Source organism: Gopherus flavomarginatus, chromosome 7 (assembly GCF_025201925.1).
Source record: "Gopherus flavomarginatus isolate rGopFla2 chromosome 7, rGopFla2.mat.asm, whole genome shotgun sequence".
Lineage (NCBI taxonomy): Eukaryota > Metazoa > Chordata > Testudines > Testudinidae > Gopherus > Gopherus flavomarginatus.
The window spans coordinates 21,017,950-21,043,645 of NC_066623.1; the positions used below are offsets into that span (position 1 = coordinate 21,017,950).

Below are 25,696 nucleotides of genomic sequence, written 5' to 3' on the forward strand. Positions count from 1 at the left end.
AACAGCAAATAAAATAACCCTAATCACGTCTAGCTAAACATTCTGATCTACTTATACATTTGGAGTTCAGATAAGTAATTCTAGGCATGATCTGATGATTTATGATCATACCTGGCTTAAGCTGCTTATAGCATGGCTGCTCTGTCCCTCCAGTCCAGAGAGAACAGACAAAGGCAAAGTTTATTTCCCAATTTAAAAAAGTTCTAGCCTTCCCATTGGATCTTTTGGTCAGGTGCCCACTTTTTTTTTTTCTTTACCTGGGAGACTTTTTAACCCTTAAAGCAAGTAAAGAACAGCTACCAAGAGGGATTTTACAGCTAACTTGCTGGCTGGATGTCCATCAAAGGGAGCTATCCCTCGCTTTATCACAGAGCTTTCGGTTAGTTTCTTCAATGAGTTGTGCAATGAGTTATAGTAGTTTAATCTAGAACACATTTCTCCAGTTTGCTTACGAGAATGTCATGTGGGATGATGTAAAAAACTTTACTAAAATCAAGATATATCATGTCTATTGCTTCCCACTATTGCTTTGAAAATTAAATTTGTTCGGCATTATTTATTCTTGACAAATCCATGTTGGCATTAATTTATAACCCTATTATTCTCTGGGTGCTTACAGACTGATTGTTTAACGATTTATGTCAGTATGTTTACAGGTATCAAAGTTAGGCTGATTGGTTTATAACTCCCTGGGCCCTCTTTGTTCCCCTTTTTAAATATAAGTACTACATTTGCCCTTCGTCAGTCTTCTGGGACTTCACCCATCCGCCATGAGTTCTTGAAGATGATTGCTAATGGTTCCAAAATTGCTTTGGTCAGTTCACCCTAGAGTGAATTTTGTAAGGCCCTACTGACTTAAATATATCTCACATCTAACTATTCAACCGCTTCTTTCCCTGTTTTGGCTCGTGATCTTTCCTCCTTGCTGTTGTGTTAAGCATCTGGTCATAATCAACTTTCTTAGTGAAGACTGAAGCAAAACAGGCATTAAGCACATCAGTCTTCTAGGAGTCATCTGTTATTAACTCTCCTTCCAGCTCAGGACCTACACTTTCCTTCATCTTTCCCTTGCTCTTACCGTATTTATAGAACCTCTTCTTATTGCCTTTTATGTCCCTTGCAAGGTGTAACTCATCTTGTGACTTAGCTCTTCTGATTTTGTCCCTACATGCTTGTGTTATTCTTTTGTACTCTGTAACAATTTGTTCATCTTTCCACTTTTTGTAGGATTCCCTTTTGACTTCTCAGGTCATTAAAGAGCTCCTGATGCAGCCATCTTGACCTCTTAATAGTCTTCCTATCTTTTCTTTGCATCTAGAGAGTTTGCTGTTGTGCCCTCAGCACTGTCTCTTTGAGAAACTGCCAGCTCTCCTGAACATCTTTTCCCCTTAGATTTTCTTTCCACGGGACCTTACCTACCAGTTCTTGGAGTTTGCGAAAGTCTGCTTTTTAAAGTATATTGTCCTTGTTCTTCTGTTCTCATTCCTTCCTTTCCTTAAAACCACGAAGCCTATCAGTTCATAGACTCATAGACTTCAAGGTCAGAAGGGACCAATGTGATCATCTAGTCTGACCTCCTGCACAAAGCAGGCCACAGAACCCTACCCATCCACTCCTATAACAAACCCCTAACCTATGTCCGAGTTATTGAAGTCTTCAAATTGTGGTTTGAAGACCTCAAGCTGCAGAGAATCCACCAGCAAGTTCATGATAGCTTTCACTCAAATTGCCTTGCCCCCTCAGATCTGCAACCAATTCTTCCTTGCTGGTCATAATCAAGACTAACATCTCCATTACTGCAGCACACTTTTCTCTGGCCTTGACAAATGCAGTTTTGCCCTCACCACATCCATTCAGAATGCTGCTGCTGCTGAAACCAATCTCCTATCTGATCCCAATGCTTTACATCCCTCCCCACTGGCTTGTCTATTGCAACAAACATAAGCTGTTTCTCTTCACTTTCAAGGTCCTTCACAGTCAACCCCCACCCTACCCATCATCTCTCATTCACTATGGAGCATACTCACTTCCAATCAGCCCACGATGCCAGCCTCCATCAACCACTTGTTACATTTTCAAACACCTTTGTGCTTTCTCCCAGGCTGCCCCATTTGCTTTGGAAGAGCTCCCCATAAACACCTGTAAAGCGACATCAATATCCTCCTTCAAACACCTTTTCCAAACTCTCCTTTGCCATGATGCATATAAAAAACTTTACAGAGGCAAGGTTGCTGCTGCACTGAGACCACTGCCTATTGTGCTAATCAATACTGTCTCACTGTTTCCTTGTATTCTTCTGTCTGTTTGTCCCAACCTGTTCTCTCTTTATCTACTTAGACTGTGAGCTCCCTGGAGTAGGCACCATCTTCTTGTTCTTGTTTGTACAGGGCCTAGCACAATGGGGCCTGGTCCATGACTGATGCTACAGTAATGCAAACAATAAATAATAATAAAACAGTGCAAGCTTCCCCTGAGTAGGAGTGTCTGCTTGGTGAGTCTTCGACCTACCTCAGGAGACAGCTGATAAAGCAGAAATTTGGTGCCACTGGCAGTGGTGGTTTTTGTGATGTGGACACTTGTTCACACTCAAGCTGTTGCCAGATTCCCAAGCCCAGCAAGATGAGTGGAGCTTTTCTTTAAATGCAGCTGCAAGGCAGCCTTTTATTTTTGCTTATCTAGCCAAGACGTTCGTGCTCCTCTCGTTGCACTCAGAAGAGGGCTAGATGTTAAAGCAGGTCATTATGACCTCTCTCTTGCAATTGCTTTAGGCACTGAGCACGGGACAGCAGTTGTATTTTTAAGCAAAGCAGCCTGCCCTAAAGAGTTGACAATACAAACATACAGACCCAAGCATGAGAGGGGAAGCAGAGGCCCCTAGAGCTGACCCAGCAGAAATACACCTCTGTTCTCCTGATTCTCAATCCAGGGTCGTATCTACTAGACTGCCTCCCCAGAGATGGTTGGAAGCACAAGGAGGAAGGGTTTGGGGGAAGCTCATGGTGTGTATGCCCTGAAGATAAAGAAGGATGTTCTCCAGAACTTGAAAACTGTATGCTTAATAGTCTCACCTTGTATGATGGAGGCAGCAGCGACTTCCCAGGGATACTTCCAAGTGAACTTTTCCCAATGCACCATTAGAAGCTGTCTTGGTCCAAAACACACCAACAACAGATGTTGTGGGGACTTTTTGGCCCCAGATCCAAATGTTCAGCTTTATCACAATGCAATTCATGGGCCAGTGTAACAAAACACAGCTGAATACAAAGAAGGACTGGTGCCCCTGTTCATCTCCAACAGTGCATGGGGCCTTGTATAAACACTTGATGGATAAATTAGAACAATAACACACATATTCGCATTTGGGATGGGGGAATTGATTTTTTTTTTAGGCACAGCTTGGGCAAGACCCATTTTCTTGGCTGGACATTATTTATGATATGCACATCCAACCCTCACCAACTTCCCCAGCTGTGTGTGGAGGTTCAGCAGCTGGGTCAATGAAATGGGGCACAATGAGTAGCAAAGCACCACAGGATTATTGTTTGGAACAGGTAGGAGAAATGACAGTTCTGTGCTAATGAACCTGGGCCTCCATGTGGATCTTTGGATTCAAGGCACCTATTTCTTACAGGGCTAAAATGAACAGAAAAGAGCTCAGGGCATCTAAAAGCAAATCACACCACCCCATAAAGCTCTCTCCCTGAATAAATATACTCAGCCTATGTTTAAGCCTTTTAATAAAGTGCCGCTGTGTAATTTCAATTATAAATACTCAGGGCTGGCTTTGAGAGCCACGCTCCCTTGGGTGAACCTGTTATGGGACAAACTTGCATACACCATTCACCCCATACTATGCTATCTATACAGCATTATATTAAGCTTTATATGAAGCAATAACAAATTCAGACTTACTGCTCCTCCCTGGTGTTTGCTGCTCCTTCTCTTTACCTTTCCATATCTGTATATCTTTTCCTCTGTTGCTATTAACTGCAGTAGAAGCATCAGTGGACAGAGAGCTGTTCCTTCCTACACTGTCACGATCCTCCAGTGTTTACTGTACATGATGAGCTCTGATTACCAGGAGAAAGGCCAATTGGGCATTTCATTCATCTCTACTGGAGGCCAACCCAGAACAGGGCCAAGAATTTGCCTGTCTGTTGTATGCACCTGTTGTCTCTTGTCTGATACTTTGATGGTATGCTCTTTGAGGCAGGGGCTGTGTTTTTGTTTTCTTTGTACAGCAAACAGCACAATGGGTTCTTGGTCCATGACCAGGGCTCCCAGGTGCTAGCACACTACAAGTAATAATGGACTATGCATCATTTTCTAGCTTACATCTCACTCTTTCCATAGTGCTCCCCCCAGAAAAACAACTAGTTTAAAAAGCTTCACTTTGCAGCTAAACTCCATTGCACTCCCATTCTCTGTCCCAGGATGTTGGACTGCTGGACTTATCATGGAGGATAGATCCACCACTGGCTATTAGCAGATGGCCCATGCTCCAGCTGTCCCTAAACCTCTGACTGCCAGAAGCTGGGACTGTACAACAGGGGATGGATCACGCTATAATTGCCCTGTTCTATTCATTCCTTCTGAAGCATCTGGCATTGGCCACTGCTGGAAGACAGGATACTGGCTAGATGGACCATTGGTCTGACTCAGTATGGCCATTTTTACAGTCTGTTCAGCAGAGATGATCAGCGGCTCTCTGGATGGTGTTGACAGTCATCATAAAAAGATCTTCTCAGGAGGTCTTTGAAGAGCAGCTCCTCTGCTCCCAGCTAAGAAGTACAGACTGAAATGTGGGTCACCGGCTATTGTGATGGACACAAAGGGGCAAATAAAGTGATAAATGAAGAAGCTGCGCTGACACTGTGTAAAAACCTTGATGGAGGAGAGAAATCCCTTTCGCTCCCCAATGAGAACAGGCAACAAACAGAAGGGCCTGGTTCTGTGTGGATTTGCTGTCACGCTCTAAAGTGGATGCAACATACTTTCCAAAATAACACTACATTGCAGCCCCCAAGCCCAGTGCCAAGACTCAACTTCCACGACAGCCAGCTCCTTAGCAGCACAAACACACACCAACCACAGACATGGTCACAATTCTGCTTGAAACCAGTCAAGCAGTTTTTTTTATTTAAAAAACAAATCAAAAAAATCCCTCCCTACCCCCCCCCCCATACCAAACAAGCCTAATGGCGAAAGTATAGATATGGCATTTACATAGGCCATATCTACCTTCCTCAGGCACCCCTGCCCACCCACAGTAATGTAGAGATTTATACGTGTTTACATAGTATAAGGAGACAAACAAACAGTCTTCCATAGTTTGCAGTTGAGGCCTCCAGCCTGCCTGCGATACACCGAACTGAAGAGCCGCAAAGCTGGGTTTGTTATACAGAAAGTAAGAGTATTGTACACCCATACAGCAAATGCTAATCACTGAGCTGCATGGTGAAGGATTTCCATGGAAGGCAGGTACTTTGTAACAATAGAGGAGTTTAATGCTGAGGTACCAGGGAATCATATTTAAAATGAAACTCTGCCCTTCTCCAGTACCTTCTGGCTTAGGTTCTCAAAGTGCTTTGCAAGCATTAGCTAACTGAGCTTCCCAATCCCCCAGCAAGGTAGGTCAGTAGAATTACCCCCATTTTACAGACAGGTAAACAAGGCACAGAGGTGACATGCCCTGCCTGTGGTGACAGAGCTTCAGTAGCACAGACAGGGAGAAATCAGAAGGTTGTCCCCTCTGCTCTGAGCACTGAACCATACTATCTGTGTCTGAAGAGTTTTCTTGTAGATCCCAGATAAAAGGGAGGGTGTTATGTAGTAAAGTTCTCAGCCTCTTCCACACAGGGATCTTCTTTGCCAGCCTGAGACCCTTTCTGATTTAAAATATGGCAAGGGCAGGGCGGCGCAATATCTGGTCTGGGAAAGACTAGGAAATGGCAGGGGCATTAGACGATTATTTGTGTTCTCTAAGCCAGCTAGTTTATAGGGCTTGTGATCCTTTGAAGTGTTACCACCACTTATACAGCAGGTGATGGTAACTAACCCACAGCTATGTGACGCCTGTGCAGTAACCACAGATCAATTCTGTAATTATCACTGTAGTTGGCTCAATGTATTAAGAGTTCTACAGCACGAAGCATTCATTAACACAGTCTCAGCATTTAGTCTGGGGGAAAATAGCCCTAATTTGGCACCAAAGCAACAGAAATGACATTGTCTCACTGAAACGGAACAAAGATCAATGAAGTCTAAGCGTGACAGAGAGAGCTGAAATACCATAGGGAAAGCACGCGCAGTGTCTATATTTGCTGGTTCAAGTACAAACCCACCTGCACCCTGTAGGTACGTATTCAGGATGGCTAAGCAATGCCGCTGCTCATGCTACCACGGCCACACTGCTGTCTGTACTTGTGCTAGCTCTCATCAAGCTAGTGTGAGTATGTGTATGCGAACTAACAGCACAGTAGCAGCCCAAGGCTAGTGAAAGAGAAGGGACACAATTCTGTCTAGTACCTTCACAACTCAAAGAAGACATGAACAAAGTTTTACTGCTGGCCAGCCCACTTTTAACCCATAATCAGCCACATCCATATTTACACAAAGGAGGAATTTTAACTAAGCAAAGAGATGCAATGCAGCAACGTTGCAGGGTTACATTTCTACCCGATTCTGCTGGGAGCATCTAAGCACATCACCAATACTACACGAGTTACCTTGCATTGTTGGATCCTATTATAAAGTATTTACCACGGGTCACCAAAAACAATGAGATTATTAGTTACCACATGACCCACAAGCTGCAATCTTATAAAGCTCTAGACAAAGGGAAAAAAGAGAGAGGGGGATGGAGAAAGAGAAAGAGACATGTACAATACGGTTCTCATTAAGTTTGTGCTCTATAAACTAAGACTGATAATCCTACATATACCTTCGTGATAAAGACTTGATGAATAGGAATGGAGTTAAATGAATAGTTGTCCAGGGGATGGGACTGTGTGCATGGGGACAAAATGCCCTGATATGACTTGTCAAGCTGCATCAATAAGGTTGCCAGTATCTGATTCTGTTGGACTTTGCTTTTGTTGGAACCTGTGCAGAATTCCATCTATGGAAACTGTATCTGTGGAGTCACCTCTGCAGTGCTTACTGCTACAGTTAGCATGTGGCAGGTGGGAAGGAGCAAGTGGTAATCCTCAAAAGTGGGGTTTAAAACTCTTCTAGGCTCGAGAAGGCACTGTGCTGAATCCACAGTGAGTTGAATACAAAAGGAAAGAAAGGGATGTGAGGGAATGACAGCCAATCAGATGAAATCTACTTTCCTCCTGGAATCAGCAACACTGCAAGCAAGTGGGGTTAGTCCAGGCAGGCAGGAGTGTGAAAATGTTGAAACACACTTTATTTTAAGTGAAACCTCCAAGCACATCGACATATGCACAGACATGGAGGACACAGTGGAAGTATCTCGAGAACAGCTTGAAAGAGAGATGAAGAAACAGGCAGATAAACCATTTCAGAGAGAGTTTAACAAGCCCAGTATGGTTAGGAGATGAGAACTCTTTAAATGGGAAGCAAGGTATCAATAAAAGGCACTATATTCTCCCACCCCAAAGGAAAGCAAAACAAGGGACAGCCAAGCCTAAGAGAAACAGCAACACCTGAGTACCAGAAAAGTCACACATGCTCCCCTCTTCTTTTTCACCTCCAGGGACCAAGTCCACACTCTGGATTGTACTAGATGATACCAGCACCTTCTCGCCCACGATCATCCAAGTTCTCTTTGCCAAGCCCATTGTGAACCATGCTGCATATAGTTCTCTCCAGCCACTGAAATGAAATGTGACAGAGCTTGCCTGAATCACCATCAGCCACAAGTCGGAGCAGGGCCCTGGCCCAGCACAGAGGATCCTCCATTCCATTAGTTTATCTTTTTTAAAAAATAAAATGATATTTAAATTAACACACATCATTGCACAGGAAACAAGAGGTAAAAGGACTGTGTTTGATGGTACAAGCAAGCAAGGCACAAACTTAACTGGACTGCGACACATGGCCATGAGTGAGCATGTTAATGCACACACAGCTATATAGACCTGATTTTACAGTACTGTTTCTCCCTGCCCCCATGGTTTCCTGTGGTTCCTATGTAAGGCCGGACTTGGCTATACAGTATCAGACATTTAACAGTGACTCTGAGCCACCAGGAAAAGCAACTCTTTTTGTTATTCCAGATTCCATTTGGTGAGTGGGGCTGGCTTCATTTCTTTACCTGGATCGTGGCTGAATTTCCTCTGGTTTCCCTGTTGTCACATCAAAAAGCCTAGTGGGCACCAATAATTTTTCTAGGATAGGGAAGGAACTGTGTTAGCCAACATACACCAAGAAGCTTGTTGAGAAATAACTTCACATGTCCATCTACAGGGGCTGGGCTGCCATAGATGGACAAAGGAGGAAAGTATTTCCTATGAAGGGGGGAGCAGATAGAGCAGGAATGAAGGCCTAGCTGCGTTATGTCAAGCCTGCTTCTTGAATTCTGTCTCAGGAATGGCACAAATTGGAATGTACAGTATCCCGCATATTTTTAAGCCAGCATTATAGAAAACTATAAATTAATAAGCTAATTAAATACTCGGGTGAAAGAACAGGAACCTTCAACTGTGTAAACTGAGGGAAGGCTATGGCTTCTTCCTTAGATAATTGGAGGGAATCCAGCCCTCCCAACAAGGTCCACCAGTTAGGACCTTGCAAAACCACCAGCCGCTGCTGTTCTTCTCACGAACTTCAAATAAGGTCCCTTCTTTAAAGCTGCTGGTCTCTTCGTCTCCTTCAAAATCTGCCACAGCCACATAGAGGGCTTCTTTGGAGATATCTGGACTGGTGAAGGGGGCAGCTGTCCTCTCCCTGGCTTCCCCTCTCTCCACCTGCTTGGATGTTACCTTTGGGCCTAAGCTGCTTTTCCCTTTGGCTTCATCTTGGCACATAGCAGGCAGGAATGGTTTGGCCTTTGGCGGAACCAGCATGGGCCGGCCAGGCACCGAGGCAGCTCTGATTTCAGGCACTTCCCTCTGTGGGGCTTTCAGCTCTGCAGTGGGACCAGAGGAGGAGGATACCACTTTCTTTGGAGGAGGAGGTCTCCTGGGTGGCACCACTGGCCGCTGAAGTGGTGGCTCTCTGGGAGTCGGGGAGCTGTTCTTGGGCTCACTGTCGACTATCTTTGGCAGGCTGAAGGGAGCTCTGGTTGGAGCCTCCTTTGGGATCTGGCTATCCTGTTTGGTTGGAGGTTTGTTCTCCACACTCGGTCGCTCCTGAGGCCTACCAGAAACCTCTGCTGGGAGCACATTGTTATTGAAGACATTTTCAGTAGGCATGGGGTCCTGCTCAGAGGGTTTCTCTTGGGACTTAGCAGGTCTGAGCTTGCTTCTCAGATTGCCAATGTCCAGTTTATCATCTGCCTGAGGTGGGTCTGTCCTGGAGGCTGCAGTTGGTTTCGGCCTGATCTGAGGTTTTGATTTCAAGAAGGGATTCTGGGTCATTGGCTCAGACTTGTCTTCTGGGGGCTCAGCTTTTGGCTTGGCTGGCTTGACAGTGGGTCGGAGGTTCGGCTTCTTCACTTCTTTGGCTGACACCTTGTGCCCGCACTCCAGGCCCATTTCATTTTTCAGCTGGAACAGTTTTCCTTTTTCTGTTTTCAGCTCTGGCTTCTTGCTGTCCCTCGGGGCGGCTGTCTGCTTTGGAGGGATCATTGGCAAGATCATGCCTGGGGGCTTGGGTGGAGGCCTTTGCCTCTCCGTTAACTCACCTTCGGATTTAATGATCGACTCCTTCCTGGGTGGGAGGCTGGGCTTCTCCTCTGTATCCGGATCAGAGATCTCCTCATACCCAGCAGCTACATCACCGCTCTCCGAAGGGGCACTCTTGAGAGCCTCCTTTCCCTTCCAGTCTTTGGCCCATTTCATTCCACAGTCTATACCATTAGGTGGAGCTTCAGGCAGAGGCCTGGATGGCCCAGTGGCTTCTTCATTGGTGTTGCGCTCCGCAGTGGCCTCGCCAAGCTGGAGCTGGGCCATCTCATTAGGCAACGGTGCTAGAAAGTTAGGTCTAGAAGCATTGCTAGTTTTCTTGTATTTATCAATAAAGGTAGCTGGGGCCCAGCCTTCCTTCTCCTCAATCTGAATGTACCACCACCCACTCAGGTTCTTCTCAATCACCTGGAAGAAAAAACACGACCATCACATCTTAGAAGTATATAACCAGGCCTCTCTGCACAACAGCTGCCTATGAATCAAAGGGCAAAAAAAGTGTGGCCTAGAAATGGAGGCTCTCACCTCTGAAACGTTGGACCATGAGCATGAAAGGGAGGCAGCAGGTACAATGGGCCAACAAATAATAATAATAATAATAAAGATAATAATACCACCTCTCATCTATAGCGCTTTTCATCCAGAGATCTCAAAGCACTTTATAAGAGGGAATTATCCTCATTTTACAGGTGGGGAAACTGAGGCACAGAAAGGAGAAGTGACTTGGCCCAAACTCAGCCAGCAGGGGAGTGGCAGAGCCAGGAAGAGAACTCAGGTTTCCCCAAGTCCCAGTCCAGTGCTCCAGGTACTAGACCTCACTGTTGTCAACTCCACAAGCCCAGTATTAAAACTTGATATAGTCACAGGGAAGTGAGTCTAATGGATTTAAATCAAGTTTTTACTACTGCCACATCAGAACACTCCGCACGTTGGACATGATTGGCACTGCAAGAGCAGGGGGCCTGCAGGAGGAGTTTCATGAGAAGAGGTGAGGATAGAATTGCAAGGGGTGCTCTGGGTCAGGACTGAGATGCATTGGCAGAGCTGTTTGTTATTTCAATCCTGGGTCCCTCTCACTACAGAGGATGGTTCAGGTCAGGAGAGAGGTGGACTGGCAGAGCAGTGGGGCTGGAATAGCAGAAGGGCTGCAGGTCAAGACAGAGGTGTACCAGCATATGTGTAGGGGGAGAAGCTGTCTCAGTGCCTGCACTCTGTCTGGCCTTAGCTGATTCTGGCCCATGTTTTTAAACCCACATGCCCATTTGGAGATACAGGCTTTTCTACATTTTCCATTTTCATGAGCACCAAATTCATAGTATTTTTCAAAAGAAAAAACATCTCAGGCACACCAGCACATGAGGGAGGTTCTGCTGGGTTCAGAGTCACCTTTCAGCTCTATCTGACCCTGAACAGGAGACAAGGACAGTCTGAGATTTTTCAAGACTTCAAAGGGGAAAAAAAATCAAGACACATAATGCAACTAGCCACTAGGTGACACTGTTGAGCCATCCAGCCAAGACAGTTACCACAAGCAGATCGCTGAAACCCCCAGCCACTGACGGCATGGTAAATTAGATTGCTCTGGGTCTACACTAGAAAGGGTTTGCCAGTGTAGCTATATCAGCAAGTGGAGATGCAGCTTCCATTGTCCAAGAGAAGACGCAGCTTTTATACTGGCAAGAGAGTCCTTTTGCCAGGATAGCCTATACCAGGATTATTTTGCCAGTATAATGGCATGTGTTAGGGCTTCTACCAGCACAGCTATGCCAGCAGGAGTGTGTGAGATTTTTTCAGACTCCTAACAGACACAGATATGCTGGCAAAACTTTTAAGTGTAGACCAGACCTGTGACTAGGTGAATGAAAGCCCCATCTCTGGAAGGAGGAAGAACCTACCACTATTAGTCAAGAGGCTTCCAATGGCCTCTGGTGCAGGAGCACAGCACCCTGCCACAGGGCCAAACACAAGAGTCCACTAGGGCATTCGAGGGTCAGAGGCTCGAAAATGCTATGAGCATGTGGAGGATCCCTTCCATGTACCGGAGACTCATTTTGCCTGGCACAGAATCAACCCTCCAAGTGCACAGATGGGCCTACCACCAGGATTCAGCCTCTCCCCGGGGCAGCTAATAGTGCCTCTATGACCAGCAACAGACTCCACGTCTGGAAACCCACCCCATGGGCTAACAGGATTTGGGAGTGGTGCGACACACAGCCCACCAGGACTGGAATCCACCTCAATAGGCCATAATAGCATAAGAATGGCCATACTGGGGTCAGACCAAAGGTCCATTTAGCCCAGTATCCTGTCTTCCGACAGTGGCCAATGCCAGGGTCCCCAGAAGGAATTAACAGAACAGGTCATCATCAAGTGATCCATCCCTTGCTGTCAACTCCCAGCTTCTTGCAAACAGAAGCAGGGACACCATCCCTGCCCATCTTGACTAATAGCTATTGATGGACCTATCCTCCATGAACTTATCTAGTTCTTTTGTGAACCTCACCCACGGAAAATCTCAGTGGGGGTTGATAAGAGGGTGATCCCAGACTCACTCACGGTGAACTGAATGGGTGACTTAGAGGAGGAGAAGTGAGAGGGAGGGAGGGAAGATGGCATGTAGTCTCACCTCCACTTTCATTCCTGCGTGGAAGCTGATGCCGTCGGGGATGATGGTCTGGAAGTCAGCAATGGTGTAATATTCTTCTTCCACTTGGGGAGGGACAGGAGGTTTAGGCAGGTTCAAACCACGTGGCTATTGTAAATAAAAAACAATAATCCAGCTCATCTCTTGGAAGACGTGTTCGAACACCTGCATGGATGGCTCACAATGGCTAACTAGCCAGAGAGAAGGAGGCTGCCAGACAGCATCACTAGCTGACCCACTTGGCACACAGAGCACCCTCACAGACACAGACACTAACCCTGTCTTCAGGCTGGACACAAATTTGTCCAGATTGCTTTCAATGGCACATCTGACTCAGCTACTATTCCTGTAGGCTTGCCAGCCCCAGGGAAAGGGAGCGGGTTTTCAGTCTAACCGTGGCAAGTCTGTAACCTATGGGACGAACAATTTATTCAATCCAACTATCCCCTTGACTTAAAAAACAAAAAGTTTTGCTTCGAGAATAAATACAACCAGCTGAGTGTTTATGGCTGCAGGGAGGCCCTGCCCTTGCATTAGATACATCTGCATGCAACAGAGCTGTTGCACATAGCGAGATCCCAAGCAGAGAACGTGAAAGAACCAGAGCTCCCTTCTGAGAGAAATCTCCCATCTCTTCTGCCCCAGAAGCTTCATTCTCCCGGGATCCTGAGCCAAGGGAAACACAAACGTCTCTGGCAGAGGGGAGGTGGCAGTGATGGCAAGTGGGACAGCTGGGTCCAGTCACTTACTATAGTGAGATCTCGGCGAGGAGGGGGCCTCTGCCTCATCTTTGGTGACTCTGTGGAGAAACAATTCCAGATTCCATTGAAGTTTGAGGCACAATGTCCAGACATGTTACCAAAACGACACGTTTCAGAGGAGAGCAGCAACGAACCCCACATCTAAACCTTATGCCCTTCCCTCCCCACAGAGTGCAGCTAGGCTGCTCCTGCTTCTCATTTCTCCTAAAGCAAACAGAGTCAGACAGAGCCTAATCCATTCAGGAACTATCGGGACCTAGAGTCTTTCCAGCACACCCAGCCAGGGGAGCCTAACCAGAAGCGAAAGCCACAGTGCACAAGTGGGCATGCATGGGAAGGGGGAAGCTGGGTGGCATGTTAGTGCACTTGCTGTACCCATACAGAAACCTGCATTCAAACCCGGTTCAGTGATTAACCTTGCAGGGACAATCCAGAAGCACCCACCCACAGCTACCAAGGGGGATGAGATGTGCTCCATTCATGAGAAAGGAGAATGGGAAGACTTAGTGGAGGGGGAGCAGAACCCATGTTTGTCTTTGCCCCATTAGAGAGATCTAAAGATCTCAGGTAACTACACAGAACGATCCTCACTGGCTCCCAGGCCAGTCTCCCTGATCTCCACTAAGAGCCTCGTTCTTAACACAGTCATGTCCAGACATAGTGGCAAAGCGCCCAGTACCCAGGAGCCCTTGGAAGGGCAGCTGGCTTCCTCTCCTGCACCCAGCTGCACTGTTCAGTAACACAGCCATGCTGCAGGAGCTGCACCAAACACCCAACTTTTAGAATCTTCCCACTACCCACTTACTGCGTCGAATGTCAGCTTGAGGTAATGGTCGACCATCAAACCTTCCCTCTCTTTGGTTGTTGGGCCCGTCCTTCTCTCGGCCCGTTGAGTTCTGCTGCCGGGGAACACCATCCAGATCCAGGGCACATGAGTGGGTGGATGAGCCAGATCCTAATTTCTGTGTAAACATCTCTCCAGTTCCTTTCTTCAGATAGGATGCCGGAGCCCAGCCCTCTTGACCCTGATACCTGTAACAATGTGATCCTTCCTTCAGCCTCATCACCTGGGGCTCGTGCCAGCACCAACCTCTCTTACTTTGGCACCTCCTACACCTCAGAGCTCTGCCTGCTCCAGTGAGCCAACCCATATGTCTGCCCAACTACGTTTGGGCGGGGCAGTGGCTGGGTCAGGGGATCAGTGTTGAGTCACAGAGACATACAGTGCTAGCTGGCAGGTCTGGAAGGTGCTGACCAAGACTTCTCCACACAGGCCTCTGTATGAAACGAATTTGTTTGGTTTCAGTCCATGCTTCCAGGGGCCAGGTGCCCCCTTTGCAAGCAGATGTAGCAGAGAGATCTGGGACTAAGTGGGAAATGAAATCTCCTCTCCTCTCTCCCCTTCAGGAATGGCTGAGACTGGAGTGAGGCACAGTGACGGAGCAACGTCAGGGGAAACTGAACAGCCGCTACTCCCCATGATGTACCTGCTCTTTGGATTAAAACACAGGCATTTAGTGTGCAGGGCTGTCTGTCTGGCTCCTTTCCCTGCACTAAATTCACACGGAGTCTGGTGGAGAACCCAACCCCCTCGCTCTGATTGAAAAAACACATCCATCCACAGAGTGCCTCTGCCATGCACATGGGTCTCGCATCAAGCTCAGGAGACCTCTCCCAGCTGGCTAGGGGTGAAGTCATAGGGCTCAGATGGCATCAGCTGCTGAGCTTGTAACTGGCTTGAGCTTTTCCACAGCAACTTTTTCCAGTTTAAGAAATCAATGTGCATATTTTTGGCCTGGCTGCTACCAATGCCACAGGTTCAGTGCAAGGTTAAGAAAACCAAGGCGTTTCCCACCCAACTCCGCACATGCCCTTTGCTAGCCTGCAAACACCCGCCCAGCCTCTGAGACTAAATGAGCCTCAGCCCTGGATGCTCAGAGACTTTTGGCCTGTGAAACAGGCTGAGGACAGCAGGTCTGGCCTGGATGACAATGTTTCAAGAAAAGCCTCATAATACAGTCGGAGGATCTAGCCTGCATAGATGGCCTTCATACAGGACATATGTACAGTCACCAGCACACTGGCATTTCCATGAAAATGATGCATGCAGTAAGATTAAGGGGCTGATATAGGTCTCTCATATGCTGTTGAGGTACTACCGTGGTGTCGTTGCTTCCCCCAACACAATTAAAACACAGCTCACCCTTGCACCAAGATGGGACTGATCTGTGTTTTAACCATGTGCCTGAGCTGTGCCAGGGCATGGGACCTTAGCAGGGCTGTAGTGGTTTGGGAATGAGGTAAGACCAAGTCCTATCTGCACTGCAACAGCAAACCATGTTGACCGGGGTCATATAAGGACTTGGAGAGATACATTAGACAGAGACAATCAGGCGAGAAGACAGAGCTGTGTCTGAGACCATCACATACCAAGGTCCTCTGACACACACAATAGCTTCTACAGTGCAGAAGTGCCCTTAACTACCACCCTTTTCCTTTTCCCCAAATAACAGGCAGAACAAGGCTGCCAAATTGGCATCTCTTCCTACTTGCTCTACTGTTAGTGCCTTTGGCATTTTAGCAGTAGTAATAATACTGTGCATTTACCTGACACTTTTCTGAAGTGCTCTGAGATCTAGGGATGAAAGATGGGCAAGGATCATGATCATGGCACCCATTTTACAGCCTGGATAATCAGAACCCCGAGAACCCCAGACCACACAGTGAGTCAGTGGCAGGGCTGGGAACAGAACCCAGAGGCACCAACGCCCAGTCTTTCACTCCAGCTACTGGCTGTTTCCCTAATACATTGAGCTAGAGGATGCCACCCTCTAGGATTTTGGAGCAAGCCCCCCTCAGACAAAAACCTTAAAAAGATAGTTCAGATTATTTCTCACACACACTCAATATCTCCCCCCAGCACGCCCAACCTTTGTACAAACACCACCTGCATCCTGTGAGAATAGTAAGAGGGAGGAAGGTACCTGATTTTCCACCAGCCCTCAAGGTTTTTCTGGATCACCTCTACCACATCCCCTTTGTCTAGGTTCATTTCATCCTCGTCTCTAGCAGTATATGGGTAAATGACTGTGTACTTCTCCTCTGTTAAGCACAAACACAGTGTCATAAATGGATTATTTTAGGAAAACCAAAATTCCTTAGAATAGGAGCCACGCTAAGAGTGCACGCGTACATACTCCTCTGGAACAGACTTGTCGGTAAAATACATTTCCAAATGCTGATGGATTTGCTTTGAAATGTACAAGCGCACACCAGTTCACCAACACACTGGGCAGGGCCATAGAGTCCCAATCTGCATTCCATATGGTAGGACAGACCTGGCCCAGGCAAGGCTGGCTTAGCTCTCTGAACAGTTCCCGTTTTCCTTCAGGGCTGTGTCCTCTGTTATTTCTAAAGCCTCAAGGATTCACCCCACCCCTCGCCGCTTTGAATCCCTATTTTACAATCACTATTCTTCTAGGGAAGCAGGACTGGATATGATCCCTTTAAGAAACCCAGCTCTCTTGCCACTCCCCTTAGCCCACAGCCAACCTGGGGATTGTGCTTCAGGGTGTCCATTGCTTTAATCTTAATCTTCCCACCTCTCACATCCACTCAGTCACTGAGCCACCCTGATGCGCCATGATGCTGTGTTAGCCACAGTTCAGACAGGGGGCACCATGGAACAATAATTAAAAAGCGCAAAAAGAAATAACTTGTCATGCAGGGATCTCAAATCCCTCTACAAAGGTAGGTCTGTGCTAACACACCCTTTTACAGAGGAGGAAATCGAGCAAGCAGGGAAGTGACTTGGCCAAGGTCACACAATGAGTGAGAGGCAGAGCTGGGAACAGATTCCTAATCTGGTGCCCTACCTCCTGGACTGAGCGACCGCAGGCAGGGATATGGAGGTCTTCTTTCTAATGGGGAAGGAGATGCAAGGACAAAACACTCTGCTAGCAACACCCACTTTGCAAACAAGATGCGATAGATCAACCAGCTGTCCCTTATTTCCTCATCTCCCTCACCTTGTCCCTGCTTTTGAGGGGCAAACCCATGCAGGGCTTGCACTTAGCTGGTGCTGGAACAGGATGCAGAACACCTGGGGAAAAACTCAAAACTCAGAGATGCTGCAGCATCACTTTTCTCCACCCTACAGTTTTCCCACCTCTGCATCCCTGGAATGGAACTGCCCACTGGAGAGCTGGAAGCTCATTTTCCATATGACTCTCCATCCACTTTGCATGCTGAGTCAAAGCTAAGAAATGTCCTGTAACATCCAGAAGCTCTGAGCTGAGCCCTCATCTCCTAACCCCCACTGAAGTGCTATGATCCAGGTTCATAGCCCAGTGTACAAGCTCTGCACACATATGATATCAGGGAGCAGAAACTCCAGCCTTCAGACGCAGAATAGATAGGCCTTTACCCAATGAGCTAAAGGAGTAGCCAGCAGAGGGAATGCTTATTGATGTGAGCAGGTTTGACAATACAACCAGCAGGAGGCAGCAATGCACACAGGCACAGTTGGAATGCAGAAGGCTGACACAAGCAGAGTTCACCACATGCAAGGCATACAAATACCACAGGCTGCAGCACATGCAGACAGATACAGGCAAGGCTCCAAGCACAGAACAAAGGCAGTGGAAAAAGTCTCTATAGCGTCCACCTTGACCCCATCCACTCGTGTACAAGTCCCCAAGAGTCCGACGGCGGCCAACATGCCTGGGCAGAGACCAGTATCTCCAAGGGACTGGGAGGAGTACGTCAGGGAAGCAGGAGAGGGACAAAAGAGGACGTAAGGAGGCAGCACCAGACCTTATATTCTCACCCGTAGGCAGAAGACAGGGATGACACCATGGAGCTGTCAGATTGTACTCATCTGGGTTTCAGGTCACTGATCCCCCTCCCAGACTGTGGAGTAAACCTGACTATGGACCTAAATTAAACCCAGACTTCTTGGAGCTCCAGTTCCTAGAGAGATCAGGATGTGCTGTATGGGAGCATGGGGCACTTTCGAGTTATCTTAAATAAAGCTTGTACTCTTGTTATTCCAACTGCATGTGCCACTGTATTCTCCTTTCTCCTGCCAGCCCCACACAACACTCTAATAAGGGGAAGGCTGTAGCTCATGTGAAATAGGAGCGGAGAGGCAAGCCCTGCCGAAGTCCTGATGTTCTTATTAATAGTAAGTGAACAGCTACACAGATAAGGGGTCCACATTAGGGCTTGTGGCTCCCACAAGGTTGCAGGACTGAGTGTTTTGGGGAGGTGGCACACACAGCCCCTTTTGCGGCAGAAAGGGAGGAGCAGGCCACTTATTCAAACCCATCAGCATCCAACTGCTCTGCCAGTAGCACTAGAGCAGCTGGCTGCAGTTCTCATCTTGACTGCTGGTGGGAAGATAGGGAGATTAAGGCCATGCCTTGTTAAATGACCCAATCCAAGGTCACTTGGGGGTTTGCTGCCCTGGGCTCCATCCTGCTAAATGGAAAAGGTCTAAGCAGCCCAGGAAGTCCCCATGCACACTGGGATAGAGTGGTGGATCAGTTCTTCTCAAACTGGCTTCTTACCTTCTTCAGGTTGCATTGAGAATTCATCCTGGACACCATCCTGAGCTTCCAGGCATGTAGCCGGGACCCAGCCTTGCTCATCAGATGTGCTCACAAACCACCAGCCTGAAAATAAGCAGCAGACCCTTTAGCTGGGGGCATCCGTTTTAACATGCACCCACAACCACCAGCTGACGACTGATCTCCCCAACCAGTCAGGAGTCCGTTCAATCATGCTCTTTGCCTGGTCTGTATGCAACAGGCTGGAAAGTGGGCCTACATCTGGGTGAACCCACAGCAACAGGGCAAACGGCTGCATGAGCACCACGGACCACCTTACAGAGATTTACAGTTTGAAGGGAAAGTGGTCAGGCTTTAAAAGACAACAGTCCCTCCCTATGTGTCGCTAGGAGTAGCAAAGATTCTTAAAATCTAATTTACTTTTCTTCTTTATACTGTTTTTTTTCCCTGCACTTGTCTCAGCTTATTATTCAAGCCCAGCCTAATTAGCAGAGATGAATGAATTTGGCTGCAAATAAAAAAAAAAAAATACTCCACTGGCTCCCACCACTTGTGCATTCATGAAAACAGCCAATTTTAAAGACTATCTGTGGAAAGCAAATTCAGAACTCAAACAGGAGTATTCTCACTGGAAACCTAACTATCCAGAGGTCACAAACAGGACCATGTGACCTTGTGTGTCCAATCAAAATGAATCAACCCCACTCTATTATCAAACACACAAGCCATTTGTTGAGAGAATAATCTAAAGACCAAACATTATTTGTAAAAACAAATCTGTGAAGGACAGGAAAATTTGAACGAAACATCAGCAGTTGCTCATGTACAATCTGCTAACAGAAAAGTAGGGCTGAAATCTAATGTGTTGTGGTGTGTGTGTGTGTGTGTGTGTGTATGTGTGCACGCGCGCACGTGTGTGTGATTCATATATATATATATATATATATATATATATATATATATATATATTTGACTCTGATAATTAGTTTAACTTTTGCTGCAATGTCATCTTTCTGGTTCTCAAAAATTAGGAGCTGATACAATTAATCTTTTTGTTTTTGGGTTTCCAGAATGTTAAAATTCAAAGCAAAAGCTATTTGCAGATTTCTTTGTTAAATCCATGAAGTAATTTCTATTACGTCTGTAAGCTAATTCTCTTTTTAAACAAATTCCCAAAACTGGGCCTAAACCACTCACATAGTCCCTTCCAAGTAATTAAGTATGTGCTTCACTTGAAGCATGTTGGTTGTTCTGTTGACTTCAGTGAGGCTCCGCCTGTGCTGAAGTGCCTTGCTGCACTGGCGTTTCATTCTCCATTCCACCCATGTCCTTTTCAGCTGAGGTCACCAACAAGGGGGCCATCTCTGGGCATGATTTTTGTGATGTGGACACACGAGCCAAGATATCTGTAAACAGGCTCCTAAATAAGTGGCTAAAATTTCAGACGTGCGGAGCACCCCCAAGTCCAACAGAGGTCAACAGAATCTGCTGAGTGCTCAGCACTGTGGATAACCTGGCTCATAATTTAGGGGCCTATATCTTGACTATGTTCACTAGGAACAGCCATTTCACACCAGCCCCCGACTGCCTTCAGATGGCAACACTAGCAGTTACTGCCGATGTGGGCAAACTGAGAGGACAGCCTTAGGAGACCCCTTGGAGGTGTCCAGAGGCCAGCTGGCTCAAGTTATTTTTATTTCCATGATGACACTCTGGGGCTATCACCCTCTGTGCTGGGGACCTTGCTCTGCTAGAGATGAGCTAGATTCAAAACCATTTCTTTAAGGCCACGTATCTGGGTCCACAGAGACTTGGGCTCTCCTTACCTGATTCATTCTTCTCAATGATATCCACCACCTGACCCACGCACAAGCTGATCTCAGAGCTCTCCTGCTTCTGGTAATCTGCCACCACCACATACTGCTCCAGGACCATGGGATCTACTGATGCCAAGTCACCGCCTACATGTGGGGAACAAAACACAATCTGTGCACCCAATCACCAGTGGCTCACGACAGCACATATCAGCAACCTGCTCCATAGCTACTGCTGGCCTGCAAGAAGCTACAGGAGCAGGGCATCATTTGGACCCCAGCGTGAGAAAGGTGAATCAAACAGTCAGAGCGAAAAGGAAGAGAAAATGAGTGGCCAGGTGAGATCAGTGCAGCCAGGTGAGGCCTCTTAACCTGCTTCCCACCTCCTGCCTGCACTCCAGAGGTGCACAAGCATTCCTACCACCATAGATGCAAACATCTGCCTGGTCTCCTCTGGTAGTGATGTCATTTCAGGAAAAACCAAGGGAGGCTTTAACTAGTGCACAGATTTTTGATGGACAGGAGAACTGGTTCCAATAAACTGAGAATCACCCTGAACCTCAACCCAAACTTCTTGGAAGTTGGGCAAAGCTTAAGAGAACAAAGTAACTTAAAAATCTGGTTATTTTCTCACTGCTGCTGCCCATCCTGGTTCCAAGCAGAAATGCCAAAATACCCCAAGAGAGGCTGTTCTGATGGGGCGTCCTGTATAATTCTGCACAACTACAGGCCAAGATTTTGGAGGGCCAAGTTGAAACATAACCTAAAAGTCTCAATTTTCAGAAAGTGCAGCGCATCTGCCCTCTGAAAATCAGGGCCCTTTACAGTGCCTCAGTTTGGTTACCCAAACTCACAACTCACTTTTAAAAGTCTTGACCTAGGGGTTTGCACATAGCAGCTTCACGAGCATCCACAGGACAAAACAGATCCTCCCATTCCTTTGCCTTACTGCCTAACCCAATATATTTCAGAGACTGCCTCATGTTTCTCCCCATTAAAAGTCCTTCCACAGATTCATTCTCGTGGTTTGCTTTTCACCACTAGTCTCCATTGCCAAGTCCTGCCCTCTGCCTGCAGTAGATTCTTATTTAAAATACACATAAATAACCAAAGAAAATCCAAGGAAGGCAACTCACTGACAGAGAAAAAGAAAGGGGGAAAAGTATTACCCCTCCTCTATGTCTCACTCTGCCCATTCGCACTCAACTCCTTTCCCATTGCCTCCCCTTGTGATGTCATGAGTGAGTAGTTGTCTCATTTACGGCCTGATCTAATCAGCCCTCTATGCACCTAAATGCCAAAGAACTCACTCATTGAAGGCTTACAGGATCGGTCCTTTACATCAGAAACTTCATGGGCAGAGAGGGACTCTGTTGTCTTGTATGTTTGTAAAACACCATGCACTTCTGTGGTTCAAATGAAAATCAACCTGAGGCTTAGTGCCTTTCAACTCTCCATGCTGGATAGGGAAAACGCAGCCAAATGTGATTGGAATGTGTAGGGAGCTTAAGGCCTGCAGGAGAGTTTGCACTATGCCCTGCACATTGTTAGCCAGTATAACTTGCATCCTGCGGCAGGGTCTCTGCTGCTGTCCTTCATGGCCTTTGGCCAAGGTAAAATATGTGGAGTTATTTCCTGTGGTAACTACATCTGGCACTACAGGAGCTCTGAGCTTGCACTTCTGGAGGATGAAGCTTAAGCAAACAGAGATTTTTAAAAACCCCAAGAATTCAGCTGGCCTTGCAGTTTAACATGTGCCTGCTTCCTCATGTTCCAAAGCATCTTCCTGCTCTGCTGGACATGGGACAAGTACAGACAGGATAGAGAGAGAGAGCACAATTCTCACTATGGTAAGAAGAGTCCTGCCAGCTACAGAATGGAATATTAACACAAGTTACAACCAAAAGAACTAAAACCAAAATCCATCATGCCCACGCCCTGCAGAAAGACAAAGGCAGAAAAGTTTTGGTTTTGCTCAGAATATTCTCAGCCTCTAGGGGGCAGTATAAACTAAAATGCGTTGAGTCTGGTCCAGCAGATGGAAGCTGGAATATATCAGGCGAGGAAAAAAATGTAACTAGAATTGGCAAGAGAGTGCAAAGCTATATTGATTTTTAAAATACTTCTCATTTATTAAAATGCTCTGGATACAGATCCACTGCCATTGCTTGGTATTTATTTCCAGTGCAGCTCTCCTTCTGTGGAACATGTGTATGGTGCAAATCAGCTGCATTTTGGAAATGGAGTTCTACTAACTCAGTTTGTCCTTATATATCATAAAATTCTACCCACATAAATGGCACAGCTGTTTGCCTATATGTTATCCGAGTGGAGACAGTTCTAACAAGTAAGACATTGTGGTAGAGAGAACTGAAAAAAAGAAGCCAAGCTAGGGCCTGGTCCACACTACAGCGTTAAATCGATTTAAACAGCGTTAAATCGATTTAACGCTGTACCCTTCCACACTACAAGGCACTTTAAATTGATTTTAAGGGCTCTTAAAATCAATTTCTGTACTCCTCCCCAATGAGAGGAGTAACCCTAAAATCGATATTACTATATCGATTTAGGGTTAGTGTGGACGGAAATATTCTTTTACTGAGCTACCCAGAGTGCACCGCTCCGGAAATCGATGGTAGCCTAGGACCATGGACGTACACCACCAAATTAATGTGCCCTAGTGTGGACGCGTAAAACCGGTTTTAATAATTTTGATTTTATGCTGTAGTGTAGACGTGGTCTAGGAGTTCCTGAACGCTACTCCTGGTTCTGCCAGAAACTCATTTTGCAGCCTCAGATAAATAATTTAACCTCTCTCTGTCTCAGCTTCCCCACCTGTAAGATAATACTTCCTCTCTCTCTTGGATGTGTTGAGGATTAATTAATTTGCCAAGTGCTCTAGGAATTGGATCTGTGCGACTTAAGTGTTTATTATAGCTAGAGTGTTGCTAAAAGTAGGGGTCTTGTCAAAGAATTTAGATCGAGCTTGCTGAGGGGCTTTGCATATATTCCAGCTATTGTCCTCAAGTCTCAGATAAAGGACCCCTCCGGAGGCATAAATCCTAGCCGCCCATTGCCTCAGTAGAGTGACTATGACATTACAAGGAGATAAGATGACCATCTGCAAATCTCAGCAAGGTGTGTATCCCCATGAGGAAAAGGAATTCTGTAAGAAGTGAAGGTCATGATTAAGAGTATTGGAATGAAATGCCACAAAAATATTCAGGCTGCATATCAGGAAAAGGATCCTACTCCTGAGACCAGTTAGACTGGAATTACCTCCCAAGGGAAGTGATGGGAGACCCACCACTTGAGAAGTTTAAAACTGAACACAATAAACAGCCTGGAGAATACCCTCCAGGGAGAACATACTGTAGGGAACAATCCTGCGATAGCCAAAGCTGGAGGGTGAAGGTGGAGATGGCGGAGACCTATTAGGTCTAATCTATCCCAAATTTTTGGGAGGCTATGATCACTAGGAAGCAACTCCTCGGTGCCAGGTTCTTAACATGTAAAGCCTGCTCTGGGAAGGCACCGCTATAACAGAAGTTTAAATGGAAGATGTATTTTTTGGACAGTCCTATTCGAAGGCACAAAAGGCAATTTTCCATGTGTCATACTATAAACAGCTATCTGCAGCGTTCCAGGTGAGCAGGGAGTGCAGAGGTTCAGTTACAGTTAATTAGAGCTTCCTCCATGTCAAAAACGGGAGGCAGTCACCAGGATGAGTTAAAAATAACCCTCCCAAGTGAACTGAGTGTGCTTTGAGTTCTGGACCCATGTCCTCTCCTGCTCTTATTGCTTCTTTGAAGGGTTCCTGCTTTACACTGAACAGAGGATTTACCTAGCCAGTGAGGACAGGAACACAGGAGAGGGAAGAACACTGCTTCCCCAGACATAATTACATCCGTTGTTCTGGGGCTATTTGCAGCTTCAACCGGCAATTCTGGCACCTGCACCATAGCTATTAAACCAGCAACAGAAAGCAGTAAACAGCTACTGGCGGAAGAGGTAGGAGTTAATTCCAGCAGCTCCTTCTCTTGGGGTAATTATCCACAACCACAAAAATACAATGTTGAGTTAACAATAAAATGGCCTATTCAGGACTAAGCTTGGGTCTCAGAAATAACCATGCAGTAGATCGATGGTTTAAGATGGGGGAGCAGTACCCAGAGGCGTATGCCTGGGGAGAAAGTTTAAGGTAAGTTCTTTGAAAAAGAACTATGGGCCAAATAATTGTAACAAGGAATGAAGAGACCTTCCAAGTGTTGCATGAATGGCCTCTAATGCACCTACTGCCACAAGCATGTGGTCCAGTAAGGGGGTGCTCACTGCATCAACAGACCCTGATCCAGAGCTCAGTGAAGTCTTTGGATTAGGCTTGTGGTGCTAAGGTTTAAAGATAAGCCAAGAGAATGAGTTCTAAGGGAGATAAGTACAGCTCCTCTCGTCCGGGCCAGGCAGAAGCTGCCTCTTGTAAGGCACTGCCTGTTGCCTTCACCTAGCTCAAGTCCCAGCTATGTTCAGCTCAGCATGTAAACACATGGCAAGCCAGCTACCAGCCTAGGGACTGCTAAAGGGGTAGGTTCACTCCAGTGACAGGCCACCAATAACCATACACAGCACCATTTACTGTAAAAGTGACAGTCAACCTCAAAAGCTGTGGCAGTTCAATTCAACTGCAAGTTTGGACATTTACCCAAACCACTGAGGCTTGCCAATACAGGCGGGAAGTTTCACGAGAACAGGCTCACTAGAGAGATATCCAGCCCATCCCCATTGTGGTCCTGAGATGTCATAACTGAGAATAGAGCCTATCTCATGGTGTTTTGACACTTCCATTTCCAAACAGAAACAGGAAACAAAAAAGGTAAAATAGGCATTTTTGCTAAACCCTTTCGCCTGCTCCCCTGCAAAAAACCTCCGGCTTCACTTTGTGCAAATGTTATTTCATCACCAGTTCCACTGGTTCTCTGGCCTGTGTTATGCAGGTTAGACTAGATGGTCTCTGAGTCTATGAATGTCATGGTTATTGCAGTGGTGATTTCTTTCTGCTGTTATGCAGAGAACATGCTGAAGGGCAAGCCCCTCTTTG

General features: G+C 46.5%; 1 protein-coding gene across 5 annotated transcripts in view; it reads right to left on the minus strand.

Annotated features, from left to right (window-relative positions):
• Positions 1-5,122: 5,122 nt before the first annotated feature.
• Positions 5,123-25,696, minus strand: part of SH3PXD2B (SH3 and PX domains 2B) — a 127,994-nt gene continuing 107,420 nt past the window's right edge. For 3 of the 5 annotated variants that reach the window (XM_050962576.1, XM_050962577.1, XM_050962575.1), the window contains 8 exons: positions 20,614-20,748; positions 18,788-18,892; positions 17,884-17,967; positions 16,202-16,319; positions 14,023-14,249; positions 13,206-13,255; positions 12,439-12,564; positions 5,123-10,220 (listed from right to left, as the gene is read on the minus strand). In XM_050962576.1, coding sequence (XP_050818533.1) covers positions 8,688-10,220; positions 12,439-12,564; positions 13,206-13,255; positions 14,023-14,249; positions 16,202-16,319; positions 17,884-17,967; positions 18,788-18,892; positions 20,614-20,748 — 2,378 coding nt within the window. In that variant the 3' untranslated portion in view covers positions 5,123-8,687. The remainder of the gene's footprint in view (positions 10,221-12,438; positions 12,565-13,205; positions 13,256-14,022; positions 14,250-16,201; positions 16,320-17,883; positions 17,968-18,787; positions 18,893-20,613; positions 20,749-25,696) is intronic. The other 2 variants (XM_050962579.1, XM_050962578.1) reach the window with 1 other exon arrangement.